The sequence below is a fragment of the Carcharhinus amblyrhynchos genome, chromosome 4 (genome assembly GCF_965287045.1).
Source record: "Carcharhinus amblyrhynchos chromosome 4, sCarAmb.v2.hapA, whole genome shotgun sequence".
In the NCBI taxonomy this organism is placed as follows: Eukaryota; Metazoa; Chordata; class Chondrichthyes; order Carcharhiniformes; family Carcharhinidae; genus Carcharhinus; species Carcharhinus amblyrhynchos.
Window position 1 is genome coordinate 25,412,539 of NC_137327.1, and position 27,502 is coordinate 25,440,040.

Here is a 27,502-nt window from a genome sequence, read left to right on the forward strand (position 1 = left end):
AATAAATGAATCCTCACACGTGAGCCTCCCCCTAGGTCCCACCCCATCTCTGCCCCTGTATTTTGGGAGGCGCCTCGGGGGAGCTGAGCCTACCTCCTGTTTCTTTCTCTGCCCCCTCCCCCTTTCTCTGCCCCCTCCCCTCTCTGACCACCCCCCCCCCCTCACCCGCAGTGTTGTGCTAAGCCTGCTTGTGACAATGATAAACAAATTTTAAAACTTATTTTAACTGATATCCGAATTTCAGAGAAAAGAAATGTCACTGTACTTCTAAAGAGTTAAGGTTCTTTCTCCATGGGTAATCCTTTAAAAACTGCTGAAGTGTCCACAACGCAAAGACATTAAAATAGCTTTTCAAAATTCTCTGAAAATTACATTGTTTTGCACACGTCCTGATTTATCAGAAATTCATACAATTCCTAGAGTACAGAAGGCCCAGTGAGTCTGTACCGATCACAATCCCACCCAGACCCTATTCCTGTAACCCTTATTTATCCTGCTAATTCCCCTAACACGAAGGGGCAATTTAACATGGCCAATCACTCCAACCCACGCATCTTTAGAGTGTGGGAGGAAACCCGCACCATTGCAAACTCCATACCAACAGTCACCCGAGGCTGGAATTGGACCCGGGTCCCTGGTGCTATGAGGCAGCAGTGCTAACCACTATGCCACCGTGCCACCCATATTGTAATGAAGTGTTTCAAAAGTAATGTCTCACAACCACTCTTGACAGTATGTTTTCTAAATTCAGACACAATGACCTCCCGTGGCAGCTTCTCCAACGTTACAACAACCAACTGAGCAAGGTGGACCTGAATAAGCTGGAGGGAACCCACACCAATATCCCCAAGCTGAAAGCTGGTCTTATAGGAGGACAGGTATTCAGTTTGTTTATTATCTGATTTTCACATTAATATTCAACATTCAAGATTAGATTTGCTAGGCAAGTGAAAGAAGGAATAGGGGGATAAGTAGGGTAAATATGATTGAACTATTTGTTTGCACAAAAGTAATTGCCATCATAAACCAGTTAGACTGAAAGGCCTGTTTCCAAGATGCACCTTCTGTGGATTACCAACATTAATTCTGAAGAAACATTGACTTCATGGCAGTTAGAATAGTGAAGAATCTGATATATTTTCCCCAGACCGCATCCATGTAACTATTATGGTGGGGAGGCAATGACTTAGTGGGAACCTGAGTTCAAATCCTATGATGACAGATGGTGACATTTGAATTAAAAAACATCTGGAATTAAGAATCTACTGATGGCCTTGAAACCATCGTCGATTGTTGTAAAAACCCATCTGGTACTTCAGGGAAAGAAATTTGTCATCCTTACCTGGTCTGACCTACATGTCAGTCCGGAACCACAGCAATGTCTTAAATGCCCTCCGGGATGGGTAATAAATGCTGGCCTAGCCAGCGACAATCCAAATCCATGAATGACTAAAAAAAGTCACTTTATAAACAACAACAACCTTTATCACAGAAAAGAAACATCTCTCAATGCTTCACAGAGATGCAAGCAAAAGATAACTGATGCAATTTGGCCAGTAAAGCTAAGCCAATGCAACACTAATCATGGCTTATATTCATGATGCACTGAGTTAGGGGGACAATAACTTACTATAGGAAGAACCAAAACATCTGCAATAAGGAAGAATATAGTCCAGCATCTTACTCTGGGTTTTCTGGAAGTCTTATCAGAATTTGGAACAATGGGCGTTTGAATTTGCTTGTACACACAAAGATATATAAAAGTGATTGGAAAGATATTGCAAGATGCCAGGAGAATGAGAAGGCAGGTGAATGAATAATTGGAGCTTAGTTGGCGAAAACTGCATACACAATTATTTGAATCACTGTGTTTTCTGATTGAAGAACAGAAAGCACTAACAGTACTAACAGGTGTTATAAAGGGAAGTGACAGAGGCAGAGACAGTCAATGCGATCTCCATCTCCTCAGGTTCTGTAAAATAGCGACAGTAAAGCTTTGATGGCCTTAAGATTGGTCAAAAGTAAAGGTACGAGTTCCCATGTATCTCCCGTAGGGATTCTAGCGGTATGACTCACTTCCATACAAATTCCAAACCTCACAGAATAATCAGTATTATGATCTCTTGTGTCTTTCTGCTTGAAAGGGATTGGTGGCCCACAATCAACACTAAAGGGCAATCACAGAGGAAGGATCAGCCAGAATAGGAACATTAAGTGTGTTTGAGGAGAAAATAATGTTAGCTCTCAGAATGCACACGGCAGAGAAAATGAGAAATGGGGAAGTAAGCTTTGAGTTGCTAAAAGTGGGCTGATGCACACAGAATGCAGATTTCAAATGTACAGCTTATGATAATACTGTGCTATTTTGATATATTTTATGTGTGAAGTGGGGTTGCTTTGAGAGGCAGTCATTTTGTTGCAGGAGTTGATTTGTCTGGTAAACATGTAGTAGATGCTAAGAATACAGGCTAATAATTGTTTTAGCTAGGAATGTGTTACTTTGTAGAGTTAATGGACCTTTTGTTTATTTAGGTTCTCTTGGACTTTTAGACTAGATATGCAGAATCACGTTTTTCATTAGGTTGATTGACAGGGACAGAGTAACGTGACTAATGGGAGGAGCTAAGCTTGCAGCAGAGACCAGTTTCAATTTCATTTTTAAAATACAAGCAGTTGCTGCCTGAACTACTAGAAGAAATAGGTGTCTTTCTTTGTGTCTCTCTCCACAAGTTTTCTTAAAGCTCTGGGATTGTTAATCTAACTCACAAACAAGTATGCCTGTGTTTTGCTAACTAATCATAAAGAGAGGTTTAAGTCTATAAGGGAAATTTTATTTTATTGGCACTCATAGTGATAGATTAACAGTTAAGAATTGTATCTTGTCTTAAATATTGTTCAATTGTTAAAAGTTAAGCTAATTCATTTGCTTTAATTGTTTAATAAGGTTTGTTTTGATAAAAGCTTCCCAGTGTGTCAGTAGAATCACACTTCTAGTGAAATATCTCATCTTCACAGTGATACCAAAATAGAAAATAGTTGGGATCTAGTCTGCCTTCATAAAATACATTAGGGTTTCTGATCTAGCACCCTAATAAATTGGTGATTACTGACCTGTAACATCTACGAAGTGACCATCGATAGTCCAACCCTCTAAATTAATTTCCTTTCTCTACCCATGTAAACAAACAGTGAATCTTGGACCCATTCTTCAAAAGAAAAATGACATGGGATTATCAACCTGACATGCAGACAATGGAGCTGGTTCCCATACATGTGCCAGAAAGTGTCCCCTTGTCAGCAACACTGTGTAGTGCAGTGGTTAGGCCATGCAGAACCCTCAGCAGTCTGAGTGGTAACTGCAACAACATAGTGTCAGATAGTTCTGATGATAGTAGTGACTTCTGGAATGGTGATTACAACTGCTTCAGTAGAAGCCTGACAGGACAAGCTTAGTGGGTTGATTGTTGATTCCATAAATATTCCATGATATGCTTGGAGCTAATGTGACACACTTTCAAATCATCCATTGGACCAACTGAGCCCATGCCCACTACCAGTGTGCTGCAAGGGGTAGTTGTGGGTATCTGTCACTCAAGATACTCACAGTAAGGCTATATCCTTCTAATACACTCGAATGTCAGCAGATGTGGAATCTTCAGGCCTATGTCTGTGTCCCTTTACAATCAAAGGAGAAAAGTACCTGAAACTGGTTCTTTAATGGCCTTGGGATCATTCCAACTCAGCCAGTGATGAATCCAATGGAAATGGCCTGGCCATCAATTTTAATCTGTGTAGCTCATGCGGCAATACACAGAAGCGAACAGAATCATAGAATCCCTACAGTGCGGAAGGAGGCCATTTATCCCATTGAGTCTGCACCAATCACAATCTCACCCAGACCCTATCTCCATAACCCCATTTATGTACCCTTCTAATCCCCTGACGCTAAGGGGAAATTTAGCATGGCCAATCAACCTAACCCATACACCTTTAGGCTGTGGGAGGAAATCAGAGCACCCGGAGGAAAACCACACAGACACGGGGAGAATGTGCAAACTCTACACAGTCACCGGAGTCTGGAATTGAACCTGGGTCCCTGATGCTGCAAGGCAGCAATGCTAACCACTGTGCCACCCATCACAGAATGGAACATCATTCTGTGCAAGACTATAAAACATGGAATGGAGTGAGAAAAGGTCATTCACCCATCTAACCTATTTCATCCTATAGGCCAGATGTGTCCCTGAAAGGAGTTGAATTAGTTAATTCTCTTATTGGGGTCATTTATAATATCTGTGACTCCTTTAACACTGAAACAGTCCATTTCCAAATGCAGCAAGATCTGGACAATATCTGGGCTTGGGCTAACAAGTGGCAAGTAATATTTGTTTCACACAAGTGCCAGGCAATGACCATCTCCAGCAAGAGATAATATAACCATCGCCCCTTGACATTCAATACGTTATCATCAATCGCCCACTATCAACATCCCTGGGGTTACCATTGACCCAAAACTACATTGGACTAGCCACTTAAATAGTGTGGCAATAAAACTGGCCAGAGGCTGGGAATCCTGTGGCAAGTGACTCACCGCCTGACTCCCCAAAGTCTGTCCACCATTTACAAGGCACAACTCAGAAGTGCAATGGAATACTCCCCACTTGCCTGGATGGGTACGTCTCCAACAATGCTCAAGTAGCTCGACACCATCCAGGGCAAAGTAACCCGCTTGATGGACACTCCATCCACAAACACTCCTTCACCACTGACACACAGTGGCAGCTGTGTGTGTCATCCACAAGTTGCACTGCAGAAACTCACCTTCCACACCCACAATAACTATCATAAGACCAGCAGATACTTAAGACACAACCATCTGGATGTTCCCCTCCAAATCACTCACCATTCTGACTTGGAAATATATTGCTGTTCTTTCAATGTCACAGGGTCAAAATCCTGGAACTCCCCCCCTAACAGCACTGTGGATGTACCTACACCTCATGTACTGCAACGTTCAAAAAGGCAGATCACCACCACCTTTTCAAGGGCAAATGGGGATGAGCAATAAATACTGGCCTAGCCAGAGACACCCACATCCCAAGAATTAATTTTAAAAACTCATTAATAGCCAAGGTATAAATTTGATTCTTGTACACACAGTTTCAGTGGATTTAATTTGTCAATGTTCTAAATTGGAAAATAATGTCTCATCTCTCCTTCCAGTTTTGGTCAGCATATACACCATGTGACAGCCAGTACAAGGATAGTGTGAGACAAACCCTGGAGCAAATTGATGTTATTCTCAGGATGTGTGAGAAGTATCCTAATATTTTCCAGTTTGTAGGTTCAAGCACAGGTGAGGCCATCTATTTCTAATACTTGTTGTTGTTAACAGTGCCAAATAATGCTTCAAAATTTTGGTTAGCTACATAAACTGTGGTGAACTCTTGCACAGCACATTCTCTGATGGATAATCATGATTAGAAACTCTGTATTTGTGCAAAGTGTATTACCAGCACAAATACAGATAGTATTACAGGCAGTGGCATAGCTGGGGGGGCAGGGTGAGGGGAGCAACCACTCCCCCTGAGCACATTTTTCAGAAGTGACGTCTTTTATACTCACTAACTCCCACCCACCCACAACTCCCTGACTGACAGCTCGATAAACCAATCCAGAGCATGGCTCCTCACTCACTAACTCCCGCCCATACCCAATCATATGACTGACAGCTCGATAAGCCAATCTTAGGATGATACGTCACCCCCACCCCCCCCCGCCCCGCTCTGCCAATCCAGTACATGGGCCCTCAGCTAGAGCTGACTGACAGCTGAGTTCACCAATCACAGCACGGCGCTACCACAAGCTCTGCCAATCCGGACACGGCTCCTCAGCTGTCAGTGGGGCAGTCCAGCCTATGGATGAACGTCAGGATTCAGCAGTAGCCATTTTTCAGAAGTGGCGCCTTTTCAAAAATAAATGTTTTCTTAAAGGAAAGACAATAAATTACTGAGAAAAGAACGGTTGTTTTGTGTGCGACGCGATGACGCCAGACTGTGATGATGTCAGTGTGGGGCAGGGCATGGACAAGGTGGGTGGGATTTGGGGGAATAGTAATAAGAGGGCAGTCATTTTTTATTTTGTGACATCTTTTTCATATGCTCATAAGAACATAAGAAATAGGAGCAGGAGTAGGCCGTCTAGCCCTTCGAGCCTGCCCCACCATTCAATAAGATCATGGCTGATCTGAAGTGGATCAGTTCCACTTTCCCGCTCTCTCCCCATAACCCTTTATTCCCTTGTCTGTCAAAAACCTATCTACCCGTGACTTAAATATATTTAGCGAGGCAGCCTCCACCACTTCAATGGGCAGAGAATTCCAGAGATTCACCACCCTTTGAGTGAAGAAGTTCCTCCTCAACTCCGATCTAAACTGCCCCCCCCCCTTACCTTGAGGCTGTGCCCACTAGTCCTGCTCCCCCTAACCTTCGAACCTGGCTACGCCACTGGTTACAGGGCAGCAGATTTCAGCATATCATCTGCTTAGTCAATGTGGTAAGGAAGAACTTCAAATCTGCAGGTTCTTGCAGTGTAAGCTAAGCTGAAAGTCCACACAATCTTCCAGCATTGACCCCGCTGGAGTTTGACCACTTCATTAACAAGGGTCAGGCTTGCACAGAGGGGCTGTTTTGGATATATCTCTGGCCCCTATCTGTCCATGATGGCCAATAGATTCTGCATCCAACCAGTCTTGTGGAACAATGACTTAGACGCCATAGGATCTGTACAATGCAGAAGGAGTCCATTCAGCCCATTGACTCGGCACTGACTCTCCAAAAGAGCATCCCATCTAGGCCCTCCCATCCACATGATGAATCTACCTAACCTGCACATCTTGGGGATGCTAAGGGATGATTTAGCATGGCCAATCCACCTAAGCTACACCTGGGCTGTGAGAGGAAACTGGAGTACCCGGAGGAAACCCACACAGGCACGGGGAGAACATGTAAACCCCACACAGTCACTCAAAGCCGGAATCAAACCTTGGTTCCTGCTGCTGTGAGGCAGCAGTGCTAACCGCTGTGCCACCATGCCACCCACTGGAAAGAGGAACAGAAATTTCAGCAGGATTCAGTGTGTAGCAGGGCTCTTGGCCAGTATGGGTATTGAACCAACCAAAACCACCTGAACTAACCAGCATTAATGGAGTGGATTAATTGTAAGCTTTCTCCTCTCCCTACATTCTCATACCTACCTTTCCTCTCCCTTCTTTTGCGCCCCCAGCAATATGCCCACCACTGGCTCCTGAATACATATTTCAAAGTAAAGTAACTCCTATGTGAGATTAATTCATCGTGCAGCATTGTTAAAGTGAAATTAAAAACATTTCCCTTCCTTAACCTCACATGATGGGACTCTCTGAGGCTCATCACATTTGATAGGTAGGTCTTTGCACGCAGTAGCTCACTAATCAGAAAATCAGCGTTGCTCGCTATAAAACCTTACATCCATTTTTTGTTAGCGTGTTTTCACACCCATGCTGCGTTTCCCTTTGGAGAATGGCTGGAAAGATTCCAGGGCTCGTTATCAGCCCACTAAACCATGTAATCAACCTTCTTTCTTGGCCACAAAGTGCTGGCATTGGACTTGGAGTGGGTCCAGACGTACGGTTGCTACCCCTGCACCACAAGACCTCCTATTTACACTCATTAATGTCACAAGGCAATGCACTTGTGTTTTCCCATTTGTATAGTTCACACACAAATCCTCACCAATTCTTCCCACTCACTCATGGAATTTCGTAGATGGACAGTTATTAATGACTAATGGCCAAAGAGAAAGGTACAGCTGTAGTCAAACTTCACTACTTTTATATTCCATTCCTCTTCCAATAAATACCAACTTTCCATTTGCCTTTTTAATCACTTGCTGCACCTGCAGACTAACCTGTTGTGTTTCATGTACCAGGGCACCCAGATCCCTCTGTACCTCAGAGTTCTATTGAATAGAGCAAAATTCTTACTGTGTTTAGGTATTTGAAGGACGAATTGTTTCTTGAAAGGTAGAAAGCAACAAGACATTCTGTGGCTTTTCAATCAATACATATATTCCAAAATTGGTTTTGAAATTAAGTAAAATATATAAATTAAATAAAACAATTAGAATCAAGTGTTAAAAACAGAAAAATTTGTTTGCCAAGTCTGAATGTACTAAACTGCCTTAATCTGATTTAAAATGAATTTTTGTATATAACCTGTTATTTCTTTTAAATGCAGAGCTTACTAACGCTTTCAGACAAGGTAAAGTGGCCAGTTTAATTGGTGTGGAGGGTGGACACTCCATTGACAGCAACATGGCCACATTACGCCTCTTTTACCAACTGGGTGTTCGGTATATGACCCTCACGCACAGCTGTAATACACCATGGTAAGACAAAGTTCAGAGATTCCTTTCCTCTTTTTTTTTGAAAGGTCATTGATATATGTTTGATAAAGGTTCAATGAAGAGTGCATGAGGGCATGCTGAGAGCAGCACCAAGCATACCAAAAAATGAGGTGCCAACCTGGTGAAGTTACAAGGCTGTACTCCTTGCATGCCAAACAATGGAAGCAGCAGGCAATGGACAGAGATTAGGATTCCCATTGCAAATGGATCAGATCAAAGCTCTGTAGAGTTGCCACACTCAGCCATAAGAGGTGGTGGACGATTAAACAACTATGCCATATGAACTGCAGCAGTTCAAGAAGGCAAACTCCACACACCTTCTCAAGAACAATGTGTAACAAAGGCTGGCAAAAATAATTGTTTTAAAATGTTCTTGATTGAATGCTTGATATGTTCAATGGTGGGGTTAAGAGGGCAGAAATGGTACCTCCCATTGATTGTTGACACTTATCTATTTCTATCAGACTTCCAGTGTCCATATTAATCATGTATGGTCTCGTCTAATTCCTGCATGTTTGTTGTTCTGTGGGTTCACAGCTATGTACCCATTAAATATAAGTGTAATGTCAATAGTCAATTTGTGCTGTTAGCCCAAAATCACTAGAAGCCATGACAAATGATTGATTAAGGCTGACAGATTGATTTCACAAAGAACACTTGCAGTTAATAAACACAGGGAACTTTCAGCCCAGGGAGGCGTGGTGACAGAATGGTTGGCGCTGCTGCCTCACAGTGCTAAGGACCCAGGTTCAATTCAGTTTTGGGTGACTGTGTGGAGTTTGCACATTCTCCCCGTGACTATGTGGGTTTCCTCTAGGTGCTCCACTTTCGTCCCATGATCCAAAGATGTGCGGGTTAGATTGATTGGCCATGCTAAATTGCCCTTTGGTGTCCCAGGATGAATGGTTTAGAGGGTTTAGCGAGGTAAATATGTGGGCTTAGGAGAAAGGGGCTGGGTGGGATCCTCAGTCAGAGGGTAGGTGCAGACCTGACGTGCCAAATGGCCTCCTTCTGCACAGTGGGGATTCTGTTCTATAAGTCGATGCTTCTTTGGAATGCCTGTCCAACAGATATAATGTGGAGATGCCGGCGTTGGACTGGGGTAAAACAGAAAGAAATCTCACAACAGCTTAAAATCCAAGAGATATAAACTCTGTCTTTTTAAATCTTTCAGGGCAGATAACTGGCTTGTGGACACTGGAAATGACATAAGCGAGAGTAACGGATTGTCCGAGTATGGGAAGGTTAGTGTGTTCCACTAATGCTGAAGGTTGTTTAGTTTGAAATTTCAATGTGTAAATCAATGTATTATTTCCATAAACGCGAAGCTTCTATGTACTAATCCAACCTATACGTTGAATACATTTTCCAAAACTTCAGGAGGCAACGTCTTCAATGAAAACTTGATTGAACAAACTTATTTTATCATTCTTTGTAGAGGTTTATCTCCTTGAACAACATCATTGCATTGCTCGCCTGGACATTATCATGGCTTTTGGGATTCCGTTACTTACACAAAACAGAGAAGTTTTACAAAATCATATTCTTGGCACAGAGCCTTGACCACAAGGGGCATGTGTTGCAAATTTGGACAGCTGCCTTCCTGATTTCTCCAAGTATTAAAACGGACAGAAATTCGTGAGAAAGGAGCAGCCCAAATTTATGATGCATACTCCAGGTAGCCAAGGCTCCAAGTCAGAGTACAGTTTTGCAAAATGATTTGTGTGCCTTTTAGATGAATCAGCTATAAACACTGCAACCTATGAACGAGAAAGGACGTGGCCCTTGTGACTAAAGGGATCAAGAGATATGGAGAGAAAGCAGGAGTGGGATACTGAAAGTTCATCATCACCCTTGTTCACGTTGAATGCTAGTCAGGCTCAAAAGGCCGAATGGCCTACTCCTGCGCTAATGTTTCTATGTTTTGGTATATACAATGAGGGAAACACACAAATTCACACGTGAACAAAACAGGATCATTTGCTAACATGTAAATGTTGCTGTTTTCCATCTGAAACTCAGAAAGACATTTTTAACTGAGAAAATATTCCCTTTTTAAAATTGCGGACAGTGTGAGCAATATTATAGTTATTGCCCATCTTTAATTGCCCTGAGAAGATAATGTTCAACTTTTTCCTTGAATTGTTGCTGTCTGTGCTAACAATAACTGAAAAATACTCCTGCCAACCTGGAGTAATGCACATGGAGAAGACTTAAAGAGAGCAGATTATTATACTATCCTTAGTTCAAATTATTTGTAACTGAGCCAAATTATATTTTGTTTCATTATTGTGCCAATAATTGGAGTGGGGCAAACTTTAAAAGAATAATACCTGCAAAAGTTAATGGCTGGAATTTTACCACCCCGCTGGCCATGGGAATTGGAGCGGGCAAGGAGTGGACCATGGATTGTCTGCTGACCTCGGGCAGGATTTTACAGTTTCAGGATGAGCAAAGCCATAAAATCAAATTCATAGAATCCCTATAGTGCAGAAGGAGGCCATTTGGCCCATCAAGTCTGCACTGACCACAATCCCACCCAAGCCCTATTCCCATAGCCCTGTATATTTACCCTGCTAATCCCCCCTGACACTAGTGTCAATTTAGCATGGCCAATCAACCTAACCCACACATCTCTGGACTGTGGGAGGAAACTGGAGCACCCAGAGGAAACCCACGCAGATACGGGGAGAACATGCAAAGTCCACACAGATAGTGACCTGTGGCTGGAATTGAACCCAGGTCCCTGCTGCTGTGAGGCAGCAGTGCCACTGTGCTGCCCCTGAATTAACTAATTGAGCTAACAAAGCTCCTTAAAGTGAATTAGAAATGAAAGTGGGAAGTTGGTGCAGTTTGGTGACAGAAAGGAGACTGGGAACTGAGACCCAGAGGCATTGCATTTGATCACAATGAAATTATTTCAAAACTCATCTAATAAATAAGTTTCACACAACTTTGAGTAAGTTCTTTATTTGTTCTTTATTTCATTGAATCTAAGAAAATCATTCTGGAGATGAACCGCCTGGGAATGATCATCGATTTAGCACACGTTTCTGTCAAGACCATGAGGGATGTGCTGCAGCTTTCGAAAGCTCCTGTCATATTTAGCCATTCATCTGCCTATGCTCTATGTAAACATAAACGCAATGTGCCAGATGAAATTCTGAAGATAGTGGTAAGAACCCCTGTTATAAATTCATGCTTTACTGCTTATCTTGATCGGATTTTATGGAAGTTTTGAAGGATTCCATTGAATATTTCGAAGAACGTGTTTGTAAAACTGGTACAGATTTGATGGGCCAAATAACCTCCTTCTGCACCATAGGGATGCTATGAGTTCCGTTCTATAGATAAAAGTGAGAGTGTTGCGGAGTTGGTGTTACCACAAATGCTCAAAGTCCAGCTGTAGATGCTGTGAGGGTAAGTTTACTCTTTCAGGGGAATATAGAGTAATAATAGAGTAATAAAGTAAATCTGAGCTGTCCTGAGTTGTAAAGGTTATTAAACACTCAGAAAGATCTGGAAAAAAGGCAAAGATAAAACACAACAGTAAAAAGGTCTTTCCATATCACATTGGATCTGAAGACAATCGAAGAAGGCACGAGAACTATGATATGGATTTTAAGTCGGAGTGGGGTTCTATCACTGGGCCGGCTGCATTCAGGGATTCTAGGTTTATACACGGCCTAATCGTCTCCTTCAAGGTATTTCTGCAAATGGCAAAATATCTCACCTCCATGTCAACGTGGAGTCAGGAGGAACAGCAGTGCTCCTAGCCTCACAGTAAAACCACATGCTGCTGCTAGCCACTGCTCACCCCAAACTCCTCACTCTCGCATCACCTTAATCATCCTGCTTTCATCTCCTTTCTACAGTATTTGCCTCCCCCCACCATCTCTGTCATCACCAGGACCTTCCCTGACCACAGCTATCTTGACCCATCTCTCTCTTCTCACTATCAGCCCCATCTACCCTGCCTCACCCTCTCTCCCATCTATATTACTCTGACCACCACTCAACACTGCCTTACTTCTCCTCATTCTGATGCCGAACTCACTCTCTACAGCTCCCTCGGCCGTGCATTTTAGTGTTACCTCACTCTCCTCTCTGTTGCCGCATCAAAGCTTTTCTCCACTGCTACCACGACCCTCCTCCATATCACTACCATGGCCTTTCCTCACTAGCATCATCTCAAACACCATTCCCTATCATTGTCTTGATGCTCCTCATTACCAGTGTCATCAACCCCCTGCAGTGCACATTCTCTTTGACACCCCTGTCCACTGCATCCTGACTGCTGTCCTGACTGCAGCCTTGACTCTCCCTCCCAGTGACCAAGTTGCCTTGCCCAACCTTCTCAATCCATCCTCTTCTTTGCTGGTGAGCTGTCTGGGAGAGGTTCAACAATTGTTGACAGCTCACTGGTCTCAGTTACATAAAGTTGTAGTATAGACTAGCCATGACCTAACTGGATAGCAGCACAAGGATTGAATGGTCTAATCCTGTTCCTATGTTCTTTAAAACGTGTGAAGCTGAATGTATAATTTGCAGAACAATGATAGTACATCAGAGAAAATACTTGTGAATTGAGTTGATTTATTAATGTCACATGTATTGGGATACAGTGAAAACCATTGTTTTTGCAAGACAAAACATACTGTTTATAGAATACATAAGGGAGAAGGAAAGGAGAGGGTGCAGAATATCGTGTTACAGTTACTGATGGGCTGTAGAGAAAGATCAGCTTCGTGTGTGATAGGACCATTCAGAAGTCTAATGGCTGCAGGAGAGAAGTTATTCTTCGGGCAGAACAGTGGCACAATGGTTAGCATTGCTGCCTCGTTGTGCAGAGACCCAGGTTCAATTCTGGCCTTCGGTCACTGTCCCCGTGTCTGTGTGGGTTTCCTTCGCGTGCTCCAGTTTCCCCCACAGTCCAAAGATATATTGGTTAGGTTGATTGGCCGTGCTAAATTGACTGTAGTGTCATGGGGTTATGGGAATTGGGCCTGCGTGGGATTGCAGTCAGTACAGACTCGATGGGTCGAATGGTCTTGTTCTGTACTGTAAGGATTCTATGATCTATAGATCTCTGCTTATGAGTTTCAAGATCTATGAGTCAGATGGTACGTGATCTCAGACTTTTGTCTCATTTTCTCAACGGAAGAAGGTGGAAGAGAGTATGCCCAGGATGTGTGGTTTTTTTTGATTCTGCTGACTGCTTTCCTGAGGCAGCAGGAAGTGTAGATGGAGTGCATTATTACAATTAAATATGTTCCTTATTTGTTTAAATGAAGAGGTCATTGTGGTTGATTACACAGATGATAATGGTATGGATGATGGTTTTAATCTAAAGCATGCCAAGTCCTGATCCTAAGCCAATGTATTGGATGTCAAGTGGCGTCCAGTATTTCATTGAAAGGTAGTAGGAAACTCAGAATGAGACGTGTCACAGGATACACTTAGACTAACATTAGTAAAAGCCTGGGAGGAAGTCCCCAACTCTTCAACCAAATGTTTGTGCTGTGAAAAGACTCAAAATACAAGGAAGAATTCATGCATTTGTTTAGCTCCTTTCACAACCTCAGGAGGTCACGTAGTGCTGCAAAAGTAGTACTTTCAAAGTCACCATTGTAACATTGGAAACATGACAGCTAATTTGTGCAAAGTAAGATCCCATAAATATCAATGTGATAATGACCAGATAAACTTTTCCCATAAGGAATAAATATTGGCCAGGAAACCAGGCTTCCTCCCCTGCCCTTCTTCAAGATAGTACCACAGGATCTTCTATATTGACCTGAGAGAGTAGACAGAGCCTCAGTTTACCATCTCAGCTAAAGATGACGGTTGGAATGTTATAGCCGTTCTCACTGGTGGGGTTTTCCCATCCCGCTGCAATGAATGGAAATTTGGTGCCAAATTCTCTGACCCCGTTCCAGCGGGATGGTGGTGTGAATGGCAAGTAAGGTCACGCGCGATATTTCTGGTATAGATCTGCTGTGACAGCGCAGGTATTTGTGCTCAAGTGTCTGGAGTAAGATTTCAACTCACAACCTCCTGACTCAGGGACTACAGTGCTATCCACTGAGCCAGGGGGTGCAACTTGAGGAAAAGGACCTTTACTTAGGAAAAACAAAAGGCATGAAAACTGTCTCCCCTTGGCATATTAACAATATGCATGAGGCAGTATGGTGGCATAGTGATTAGCACTGCTGTCTCACAATGCCAGGTTCGATTCCTGGTTTGGGTCACTGTCTGTGCAGAGTCTGCACATTCTCCACTTGTCTGTGTGGGTTTCCTCCCACAGTCCGAAAGGCGGGGAATTATAGGCCGGTTAGTTTAACGTCTGTTGTAGGTAAAATGTTAGAATCCGTCATCAAGGAGGAAATAGCGAGGCATCTTGAGAGGAATTGCTTGATAGAGCAGACGCAGCACGGTTTCGTTAAAGGGAAGTCGTGTCTGACAAATTTACTGGAGTTCTATGAGGATGTGTCTAGGGCGGTGGATAGGGGAGAGCCGGTGGATGTGGTCTTTCTGGGTTTTCAGAAGGCGTTTGACAAGGTACCTCACAAGAGGTTATTGCAGAAGGTCAGGGGACATGGAGTTGGGGGTAGGGTGTTAGCGTGGATAGAGGATTGGTTGTCAAATAGGAGGCAGAGAGTGGGGGTCAATGGGTGCTATTCGGATTGGCGGATGGTGACTAGTGGAGTGCCCCAGGGATCGGTGCTGGGGCCTCAGCTTTTTACCATTTATATAGATGATCTGGAGGAGGGAACCGAGTGTAGGGTGTCGAAATTTGCTGATGACACCAAGATTGGTGGAACGGCAAATTGCGCAGAGGGTGTGGAGAGTCTACAGAAGGATCTAGATAGGCTGGGCGAATGGGCCAGGAAATGGCAAATGGAATTTAATGGCAGCAGGCGACGGTGCAGAGGGACCTCGGGGTCCTTGTGCATGAGTTGCAAAAACCCAGCCTGCAGGTGCAGCAGGTGGTCAGGAAGGCGAATGGGATGCTGGCCTTCATAGCGAGGGGGATTGAATATAAAAGTAGGGAGGTCTTGCTGCAGCTGTATAGGGCATTGGTGAAGCCGCAGCTGGAGTCCTGTGTGCAGTTTTGGGCGCCGTACTTACGCAAAGATATTTTGGCCTTGGAGGGAGTGCAGAGGAGGTTTACTAGGCTGATGCCGGAGTTGAGGGGGTTGAGCTATGAGGAGAGGCTGAATAAACTAGGCTTGTACTCGTTAGAGTTTAGAAGAATGAGGGGAGATCTCATTGAGACGTATAAGTTGATGAATGGGATGGATAGGATAGAGGTGGAGAGACTCTTCCCGCTCAGAAAGGACAGTAGGACTAGGGGGCACAGCCTCAAGATAAAGGGGGGGCGGTTTAGAACGGAGTTGAGGAGGAACTTCTTCACTCAAAGGGTGGTGAATCTGGAATTCTCTGCCCGTTGAAGTGGTGGAGGCTACCTCGCTAAATATTTTAAAGACGCGGGTTGATGGGTTTTTGATGAGAGAGGGGATTAAGGGTTATGGGGAGAGGGCGGGAATGTGGAACTGAGCCACGACAGATCAGCCATGATCTTATTGAATGGCGGGGCAGGCTCGAAGGGCTAGATGGCCTACTCCTGCTCCTATTTCTTATGTTCTCATGTTCTTATGTGCTGATTTGTGCATTGGCCATGCTAAACTCTTGCTCAGTATATCCGAACAGGTGCCAGAGTAAGGCAACTAAGGGATTTTGATAGTAAGTTCATTACAATGTTAATGTAAGGCTACTTGTGACACAAATAAATATCAACAAAGGATCCTAAATTCATATTTCACATTCACTGCCTTTTTAAAAATTCATTCTATGGATTTGGCTTTCGTCAAATGGAACAATCCCTAAGCAATTGTATGCTGCCTTCTTTAACTGCTGTCAGCCATGTGTTGAAGATGCTGTATCATTGCTATTAGGAAGTTCCAGATTCCTGTTTCTGTGACAATGAATTCTTCATGCAACCTTTACTTTGAACAGGAAAATGGCTAAATACATAAAACGCAAATATAGATTTGTACACAGAGATTATCATTAGACCTGTTGAATCATTTCTATGAACGGATTTACTCCACAGAAGGAGAAGGGAGGTATCGTCATGGTGAACTTCTACAATGAGTACGTTACCTGCAGCTCTGCAGCTAACCTTTCAGATGTGGCAGGTCAGTATTTCCATTGTGTTCTCAGGTCAAATTTCTTCGGAAAATTGATTTCTGCTATTATAACAAAGGTTTACTGGGAAACCATACAGCCTCCCTTAACTGCCATTCAATGGGGCAATGGGGGTAGAAGGCCTAGGTTGACATGGATTGGGTACAGTAGGCCCTATTTTACCTTTTTGATTCTAAGTGCTGGGCAGACTTGAAACTGGGAGTGTTTCAGATCTGGCTTTTAGACCTATTCTCAGGTGCCACCCTATGCAGTCTGCCTGAAAAAGTATCAGCAATTCTGACTTGCGTTTCACAAGCCATAACGTGCCCGAAACCCTACATCTCTGATTGGGACCTCCAACCGCGCGTGCGCAGAAAAAAATGATAGAATGCAGCTCCCCTGCCACATTCCTCATGAGCTGGATAATGCCTCCCCTAGCCTGCACGGATACTGCCCCACCCTCACAACATTGCTGACACCCTTTCTCCCCGTGCCTCTGCCACCCAGACCGATTGTGGGCCCTTTCCCCCCTTTCTCTCCATCGATCTAAGGAAGGGGGGAGAAGATCCCCTTTCCCGTGCACTGGCCACAGGCAGAGTGGCCGTGGACTGCCCCCCCCCCCCCCCCCCACCCCGCACTGGTCTCATTTACCCCTGATACTAAAGGTCAATTCAGCACGGCCAAGCAACCTAACCCACACATCTTTGGAGTGTGGGAGGAAACTGGAGCACCAGGAGGAAACCCACATCGACACGGGGAGAATGTATGAACTCCACACACACAGTTACTGGAGGCTGGAATTGAACCCAGATCCCTAGCGCTGTGAGGCGGCAGGGCAAACCACTGTTCCACCGTGTTGCCAGGGTGCTTATGTTGGTGGGGTTTCCCTTCCTGTCACCCGAAGAGTCAGTGGTCTATGCATTGACACTGATACTGGCTCTATATACTGGTTATAAACCCCATTAGAGTGAAACACTCCTGGTGTGGGGTGGGGGAGAGGTGGGCCCAGACACTTCATTCCTGGGCCCGCTAATGGTATTCAAATTTTAATTTAAATATTTTAAACAGTTCCACGCCCATTTATGGCGCAGAGTTGATGATGCTGGAAATCTGGCAGCTGGTGATGCGCGGAGGCTATGGCACCCAGTGAGAAGCCCACTAACTGGCCTTTCACAGCACACTGTGCAGCTAGAACAATGCAGGGGGCTTGGAGAATTGCCCCCTTTCTGTTTTTACTTTGGCTTCCTGGATCTGCAGTATAAATGAACCACAATACAGTGCACACAGTACCAAGCCACTTCTCCAGTCCCGTGTTAGGGGTCTTACTTCAAATCATAGACTTATTTCTGACAAACCGGTGCTGCTGTAAATGTAAGGAGAGAGAATAAACAAAAAAGACAAAACAAAAAGAATGTTTCAACCCATTTTTTAAAAATTCATTTAAGTTGTGCATTGGGCTTAACTCTTTCGTTTTAATGCAGCTTTTCAGAACTTGGGTTCCTTTTCAAGAACGCTTATTTCAAAATTGACTGTGACTTTGGGCCGATAATGCTAGCAGCAGGAACTGATGTTATTATTGTGTGAGACCACAGAAAGACAGCAGGTGTAGGAGTGATAGATCATATCTTTCTCAGACCCAGAAATATTGCCATCAGTCCAAAACACAGAGGATGCTGGAAAAAAGCCCAACACGTCTGACAGCATCTATAAGGAGAGAAAACAGAGCTAAAGTTTTGAGTCCTCTTGGCTCTTTGTCACAACTGGTGGGAGGGAGATTGTGTTAGATTTTAAAGTGCAGCAGTGAGAGATTGCAACAAGAAGTAACAATGTCAAAAACACGAGAGACATGGCCTGGCGTGGGAGGGGGTGTGGCAAGGAAGGAAGGTCATATTGAGGCAATAATATATTTTAAAATAGGGGTATAAAATGGAGGAGAATGATCACACTCAAAGTTGAGTCCTGAGGGTTGCGATATGTCAAATTAGAACATTGTGCCTCAAATACGTCTGCTGCCATATTCGTTCAGTTAAGTTCTCCATAAAGGCTGTTTGAAAGAGCCATTAGAAACTTAGAAAATAGAAGCAGGAGTAGGCCATTCAGCTCTTTGAGCCTGCTCCACATATATTATGATCATGGCTGATCACCAAATTCAATTTCTGATCCTGCCTTCCCTACATATCCCTTGATCCCTTTAGCTTCATTAAGTATATCTAATTAGGCCCCTTCCATCTGCTAACCTGGGGTCTAATGCCTGTTGCGTTCATTTTGAAATTCAGCCAAGCTTTCACATTTTCTGCAGCTTAACTAGCCACCTTGAAAGGAATATCTTCAAACCATTAACAAAAAGATAACTTTTTAATTTTGACTGAATGTGTCCAATTTTGTTGCTACGGTGTCAAAAAGTGAACTAATTGAGTAAATTAACATACTTTGAAACTGCATGACATAAATATTTGTACGGTTAGAGCTTTAAGTGACTAAAGATTAAAAACCCTGATAGTTTGTTGCATTTCTGATATACTTATTAGTCTTCCTCAATGATATGCATGACATTGTTTTAAATTATTGATCAAAAGCCTTTGCAAGCATTGACTCCAGTTCTGTGGAAAACTTTTTCAGCTAACTGTAATAAAGTTATTTGTTGTTTTTCTTTATTTGTCTGTGTAATTTTGTTGGTTAGATTTCTATTTCTTGTTCTGATTCTGCCCCATATCAGATCAGCCATGATCTTATTGAATGGCGGGGCAGGCTCGAAGGGCTAGATGGCCTACTCCTGCTCCTATTTCTTATGTTCTTATGTTCATATTCTTCAACTCCTCGATGTAGTACATTCACAGCTAAGAGCGTGACCTTCTAGGATGTTGACATTGCTGCCTGCAGCATCTAGGCATCCCAAGAATCCTGCAGATGTGAGTCCTCCGATTGATATTTTTCTCCCTACCATACATCTGTTGGGAGGCGCTGCATACTATGCAGAGTCTTTCCCTGCTCAATCTGCTTCAGCTCATGAGTAACACGGAAAGGGGATTCAACCTTCATGGTCATCTTTAGGAGGTAGCAAAGCAAGCAATTATTGCCCATCGCTAACTATCCTTGAGAAGGCACATGGTGAACTATCTTTCCTTTTGTGTGGTGACAGTGCCCACACAGTGTTGTTACTTGGGGAGTTCCAGGTGTTCTGCCACCGATTTCTGGCAGGGAACTTTAACGCTTTTAGCTTCCCCAGAACTCTGAATTTAAGTTATTGTAATGACATTCAAATGTGATTTTAAAAATAAGTTATGTTTTTCAAATGATTTCTACAGATCATTTTGACCACATCAAAAAAATTGCTGGTTACGAGACTCTAGGCTTTGGTGGAGATTATGATGGTGTTACCGGGTAATGCTCTATATCAATCTAGCTGTCTATCTACACTTCTGTCTACTATTCTATAACTCACCTGCACCTGCTTAGAGAAATCTATTCTGCTATATATTAAACATTTGTCAGCAGAGTGTAGAATTGGTTTGAGACAGTAGATTGGATTTGATATTTGATTTATTATTGTCACAGGTATTAGCATACAGTGAAAAGTATTGTTTCTTGCTCACTATACAGGCAAAGCAACTTAATATGATGGCAGCAGGGAAGATGGTGTTCTTGAGTTGGTTGGTACATGACCTTAGATTTTTGTACCTTTCTCCCAATGGAAGAAGGTGGAACGAGAATGCTTGGGGTACGTGAGGTCCTTGATTATGTTGGCTGCTTTTCCAAGGCATCGGGAAGTGCAGTCAGTGTCAATAGATGGGAGGCTGGTTTGCATGATGGACTCTGTTTCATTCATAGCCCTTTATAGTTTCTTGTGGCCTTGAGCAAAGCAGGAACCATATCAAGCTGTTATACATCCAGAAAGAATGCTTTTATGGTGCATCTGTAGAAGTTGGTGAAGAGTTGCATGTACCACTGTGAGGAGACCTTTTCCTTCTGCTGAGAAATGGATTTAGTTTGCAGTTTTCTACACACCTGATGTTGGAAATAAATAGAACATTAAATATGAGAACTGACAAAAACGACTGAAATAAAAAAACACAGAGAGCAAAGAGTACACGCTGAAGGGAATTGCATTTGATGTTTCAACTGAGGCTTTTCATCAGGACTCGCCAGGAAAATTAGTGGGGTTTTCCCTTCTTATTTCTTATTACCACAAATATTATTTCCTTTCCTATCTCAAAATTTCTAACTTATCTTTGTTTACGGTGCAGCTCCAATGCTTTCAGTTGTTAAACACACTGAAAAGTCTCATTAAAAATGGCATCTCCACTATTCAAAGTATAACTGTCAAGATCATGTCATGGAATCATTGAATACAGTGCAGAAGAAGCCATTCGGCCCACTGAGCCTGCACTAACAACAATCCCATCCAGGACCTGTCCCCATGTCCCACACATTTACCCTGGTAAACCCCCTGACACTAGGGAGCAATTTAGCATGACCAATCCACCTAACCCACACATCTTTAGATAGTGGGAGGAAACCAGAGCATTCAGAAGAAACCAACGCAAACTCTGCACAGTCACCCAAGGCCAGAATTGAACTTGGGTCCTTGGCTCTGTGAGGCAGCAGGGCTAACCACTGTTCCACCATGCCACCCACAAGGTATTGCTATGAGTGGTTTCTGTTAGTTGGAAGCTATTGGAATGGAGCCATAAATGATTGGCCCATGTTTGACAGTTTGCTTGGGAAGTTCTCTGTCTGAGGCAAAAAGAAAATGAGAAGTTATAAATAAAAAACAGGAAATGTTGGAAAGACTCAGCAAATCTGGCTTGGTGGAGAGAAACAGAATTAATGATTCGAGTCCGTATGACTCTGGCTTAGTATAGGCTTGTCCAATCTTTTCATAAGGTGGAGTGGGGAGGGGAGTGTGGTGAAGTGGAGAGGGGAGACGGGAGGGGATGGGGGGCATATTTCAATTTTTCTCTCACTTGAGGGCCAGTGACCAAATTTCCAAGCGATAAGTTTTGCACAACATTAAACATGAATTTCAATGTAACATTGCGGTATGAAGAAAAGGAACAACTTTCTGAGCAAAAATGAAGCAATATCAAAGCATTAAATTGATAATTCAAATTTGGAGTAATTAATAAAGATCACCATTAGTCTGAAAGGGTCAAATTGTGTTTTTTGCTTTGTGACTAGTTTCAGGGTACTTACTCACTCACCCTCACCCACTGCAGGAATAGGTGTGAGTGTGTTGCTGTGCTGTGGGGGTGAGTGTGAACCCTAGACATGGAGTGAGCCTCGCACTCCCTGTCTAAGGTTCACACTCACCGTCATTGCCATACACACACACAAACATACATAAGAAAGTAGGAGTAGGCTATTCAGCCCCTCGAGCTTTCTCCACCATTCATTTTAACCATGGCTGATCATCAAATTCAGTATCCTCATTCCCCCCTTCTCCCCATATTCCTTGATCTCTTTAGCCCATAGGGCTACATCTAGTTCATTCTTGAAATCAGACAACATTTGATCTCAACTACTTTCTGTGGTAGTGAATTCCACACTCTCACCACCCTCTGGATGAAGAAATTTCTCCTCACTACAATTCTAAAAGGTTTACCCCATATCCTTAAACTATGATCCCTAGTTCTGGACTCCCCCACCATTGGGAACATTCTTTCTGAGCCCTGTCTAATCCTGTTAGAATTTTATAAGTTTCTACGTGATCCCTTCTCACTCATCTAAACTCCAATTAATATAGTCCTAACCAACTTAGTCTGTCCTCATATGACAGACCTGCCATCCCAGGGATCAGCCTGGTAGACCTTCACTGTACTCCCTCTATAGCAAGGACATTTTTCCTCAGATAAGGACACCAAAACTGGACACAATACTCCAGGCGCGGCCTCACCAATGGCCCATACAATTGCAGTAAAACATCCCCATCCCTATACTCAAATCTTCTCACTATGAAGGCCAACATACCATTTGCCTTCTTTACTGCCTACTGTACCTGTGTGCTTGCTTTCAGTGACTGATGCATGAGGATACCAAGGTCTTGCTGAGTATCCACCTCCGTCACCTCTCTCCTCCCAGAGGAAATCCATGCAGACACTGGGAGAATGAGCATACTCCACACAGACGGTGACCTGAGGCTGGAATTGTTAGCACTGCTGCCTCACAGTGCCAGGGACCCGGGTTCAATTCCGGTAACTGTATGGAGTTTGCATGTTTTCCTCGAATCTGTGTGGGTTTCCTCCGAGTGCTGTGGTTTCCTCCCACACTTCAAAGATATGTGGGTTCGATTGATTGGCCATGCTAAATTGCCCCTTAGTGTCAGGGGAGTTAGCAGCGTAAATACCTAGAGCTACGAGAATAGAGTTAGCAGGGATTGTTGTCAGTGCAGCTCGATCAGCCAAATGGCCTTGTTCTGCACTGTAGAGATTTTATGATTCTATGAATTAGGTCCCTGGCGCTGTGAGGCAGCAATGCTAGCCACTGTACCACCCAAAATATCTGCCAGTGTCTTTGTAAACACTATTGGAAATTTTGTATGTGTGTGAATAGTAGACAAGATCTGACTGACTGCCTCTCCATCAAATAACCTACTCAATGCTAATATTTTTCATTTTGAAGTCTTCCTACAGGTTTGGAGGATGTGTCCCACTATCCAGATTTAGTAGCTGAACTGCTGAGGAGAAAATGGAATAAATCGGAGGTGAAAGCAGCTCTTGGAGGCAACTTCATTCGAGTTTTTGAGCAAGTGGAAAAGGTAAGGGTTATCTAACATATCAAACAGTGGGCTATGTCTGGATGAAATTACAGATTCGATGTGATTGTGAATTAAAGGGTCCCAGGGTGACGATTGTAAATGTGCTGGCATGGGGGCAAGTACAGTGGCACAGCAGTTAACACTGCTGTCTCACAGTGCCAGAGACTTGGGTTCAATTCTGACCTTGGGTGACTCTGTGCGGAGTTTGCACATTCTCCCCATGTCTGCATGGGTTTCCTCCCACAGTCCAAAGATGTATAGATTAGCTGGATTGGCAACGCTAAATTGCCCCTTAGTGTCCCAAGATGGGTAGATTAAATGGTTTGACCATGGTATATGTATGGGATTATGAGGATGGGACGGGGAGAGGGTTGGGGCAGACTCGATGGGCTGAATGGCCTGTTCTGCACAGTAGGGGTTCTATGAAACTGGGATAATATAAACTGAGATGAATGGCCTCCAATAACCACAACCACCTTCCTTTATGTTAGGTTTAATTCATACCAGCAGAGAGATTTCCCCCCTGATTTCCAGAGGTTTTTGCCAGCACTCCCAGGTGTCACACTTAGTCAAATGCTGTCTTGATATCAGTGGCACTCACTCTGACCTCAGCTTAGAAATTTAGCTCTTTGGTCCATGTTTTCACCAAAGCTGCAGTGAGGTCAGGCACAGAAAGCACAGCATTGCTGAGTATCTCCTGCCTTATAGCATTTTCAACTACATCTTCCATCACCTTGTTGATGATTGACAGTAGATTGACCAGGCAGTGAATGATTAGATTGCATTAGTCATGCTTTCTGTGGTCAGTGCCTCCCTGAGCAATTGTCTATATTGTTGGGTGGATGTCAGTGCTGTGGTTATACAGAAACAGTTAGCTAGGAGCATGGCTAGCCCTGGGGCACAGGTCTTCAATACTGTAGCTGGAATGGTGTCGGGATCCACACCTCTTGTTGTATGCAGTGTCTTCAGCCATTTCTTGATATCCTGTAGAGCGAATCAAATCATCTGGGGACTGGCATCTATGATGCTGACAAGCTTAGGGTGTGGCTGAGATGGATCATCCACTTGGTACTTCTGGATGCAGATGGTTGCAAATGTCTTTTGCACTGACATTCTGTTCTCTTCCACCATTGAGAACGGGGATGTTTTGATGCCCCCTTTTCCTCCAGTTGATTGTTCAATTGTCCACCGGATTCACAACTGAATGCTTTCATAGAACATAGAACATAGAACATTACAGCGCAGAACAGGCCCTTCGGCCCACGATGTTGCGCCGACCAGTTAAAAAACAATGACCCTCTAACCTAAACCAATCCCTTTTCATCCATAAACCTATCCACGGATCTCTTAAACGCCCCCAAACTAGGCGCATTTACAACTGCAGCAGGCAGGGCATTCCAATCCCTCACCACCCTCTGGGTAAAGAACCTACCCCTGACATCCGTCCTATAACTACCCCCCCTCAATTTAAAGCCATGCCCCCTCGTGCTAGCTTCCTCCATCCGAGGAAAAAGGCTATCACTATCCACCCTATCGAAACCTCTAATCATCTTATATGTTTCAATAAGATCCCCTCTTAGCCGCCTTCTTTCTAGCGAAAACAACCCCAAATCCCTCAGTCTCTCCTCATAGGACCTCCCCTCCATACCAGGCAACATCCTGGTAAACCTCCTCTGCACCCTCTCCAAAGCCTCCACATCCTTCCTATAATGTGGGGACCAGAACTGCACACCGTACTCCAAGTGCGGCCGCACCAGAGTTGTGTACAGTTGCAACATGACGCTGCGACTCCTAAATTCAATCCCCCTACCAATAAACGCCAAGACACCGTATGCCTTCTTAACAACCTTATCTACTTGATTCCCAACTTTCAGGGATCTATGTACACATTTCAGACTATAGAACCTAGGAAACCTATGGTGGCACAGTGGTTTGCACTGCTGCCTCACAGTGCCAGGGACCTGGGTTTGATTCCCAGCTTGGGTCACTGTCTGTTTAGAATTTGTGCATTTCCTCCAGGTGCTCTGATTTCCTCCTAAGATGTGCCGGTTAGACGGATTGGCCATTTTAAATTTCCCCTAAATGTCAGGGGCACTAGCTAGGGTAAATGATGGGAATAGGACCTGAGTGGGATTGTTGTTAGTGCAGACTTGATGGGCCAAGTGGCCTCCTTCTGCAGTGCAGGAACTTATGATTCTAAAATGAACAATTAAAAATAGTTTGAAATAGAACATTTAAAATTAAATTTCTTATTTCTACTTACCGCGGCTTCCTTTTTTTCCTATTCTTGCTTCCCTGTTCTATAGAAATATTGACTTTTGCTTTATTTTATCTGTTGACTTTAATTTTTGATCAATTTTCTCTAGCAAATTTAATATTCTCAATAGATCCTATCATCCATTTTAGAAGCTGGTTGCTCAACACTATCATTGTTTTCTGATTGGATAGGACCAGTTCCAAATGCTAATTTTTTAGTCGGTAAATACCCCAAAGCATAACCCCTGAGTTTGAACAGAGCATGAAACTCAGTTGCAACAATCGAGCCTTACATTAAATGTAAATGTCTACTGTATGTCACTCATCTGTTTTTATATTTGATGGTTGTGCATATAATCTGTAGAACTGTCCATTCCATTAAAGAGAGGAAAGTCAGTATAAATTAAGCAATAACATGTGTTCAGTACGTTCAGCCTATGAATTTTATTATCATAGGGTGGCACAATGGTTAGCACAGCTGCCTTGCAGCGCCAGGGCCCCCGGTCCGATTCCTGGATGGGATTACTGTCTGTGTGGAGTTTGCATGTTCTCCTCGTGTCTATGTGGGTTTCCTCCAGGTGCTCTGGTTTCCTCCCACAGTCTGAAAGGTGTGCTGGTTAAGTGCATTGTCCATGCTAAATTCTCCCTCAGCGTACCCGAACAGGTGCCAGAATATGGCGACTAGGGGATTTACACAATAACTTCATCGCAATGTTAATGTAAGCTGACTTGTAACACTAATATGGAATTCATTATTTCAATAAAGTTTTACATTCATATTTTGGCTGGCAATTATATTTTAAGCAAGTTCTAAATGGTAACGGACTAGATGAACAAATGTATGTGTATTTCTGTTTTGTTTTCTAGTTTAAATCCAACTCTTCTGGAGATGATGAACCCATTCCTTATGAACAGATTAAGAATCAATGCAGAACCGGCTATGGCTATGGGAAGCAAGCCAATAATGGAAATCCACCGGTGCTATTGCCTGCAGTTGTCATATTAGTTTACCTAGCACACTACTTATTAGTATAAGGGTTAAATAAGGTGATAGAAATCCAGCAGCAGCGCCTAAGCAAATATCCAGAGAATACAATTTGAATATAAATAAATATTTAGAGGCAGAATTTCCATGGAGTTTCTTCCAAACACCCAGTACAGTGAGCAAAAACAGGAATAAATAGCAGTTTATATCACTCTGTAGAGCTCCCTATGTAAAGTTTATCCCTTAGGTATGAGCTAATGGCTGGTTTATTTAACAGTTTAATCGATATAAAAGCTGAAAACATTTTTTTCTCGGTTAGTTATACCTCAGTTATTTTGGACATTGTAGTTCCACTAAAAGAGAGTGAAAAGTATGACTTCTGTTGTTCAATTCGCCCTTCTCCCTCCTTCATAGATGCAAAACACAGGAAGTAGACAATCGGGGTCCTTCTACCCTTGCAAGGATTTCCTGCAGATTACGGTTGCGCTAAAGCAGGGCAAGAACAATTCCTATACCCCGTACCCCTCCCCTCACTCAAAACGTATAATTGAAATGCTGTAGCAATACCTAGAATTCCAACATTGAGATCCAAGTGAAATTTCCAATTAAAATTCAAGGCATCAAGTTGAGGTCCTATCTGAAGGAAAATTCAATCATGGTATTCTCCCCTCTTAATTTAACAGAGATATTCTATAAAATCATAGTGCAGTGTTGTACATTGCACAGTACTGGGGCAACTTGCTGGCACAGTGGTTAGCACTGCTGCCTCAGGAACCCAGGTTCGATTCCCAGCTTGGGTCACTGCGTGTGTGGCGTTTGCACCTTCTCCCCATGTCTGCACGGGTTCCCTCCAGGTGCTCTGGTTGCCCCTC

The 27,502-nt window shown here is 43.4% G+C and overlaps 1 protein-coding gene across 1 annotated transcript in view; it reads left to right on the forward strand.

The window, feature by feature from the left end:
- The window catches only part of dpep1 (dipeptidase 1), a 91,763-nt gene extending 65,083 nt beyond the window's left edge, over window positions 1–26,680 (forward strand). The window contains exons 3-11 of the mRNA XM_080187055.1: window positions 752–878; window positions 5,224–5,356; window positions 8,277–8,427; window positions 9,620–9,689; window positions 11,444–11,620; window positions 16,562–16,646; window positions 19,941–20,016; window positions 23,254–23,389; window positions 26,513–26,680. Coding sequence (XP_080043181.1) covers window positions 752–878; window positions 5,224–5,356; window positions 8,277–8,427; window positions 9,620–9,689; window positions 11,444–11,620; window positions 16,562–16,646; window positions 19,941–20,016; window positions 23,254–23,389; window positions 26,513–26,680 — 1,123 coding nt within the window. The remainder of the gene's footprint in view (window positions 1–751; window positions 879–5,223; window positions 5,357–8,276; window positions 8,428–9,619; window positions 9,690–11,443; window positions 11,621–16,561; window positions 16,647–19,940; window positions 20,017–23,253; window positions 23,390–26,512) is intronic.
- Window positions 26,681–27,502: the final 822 nt, after the last annotated feature.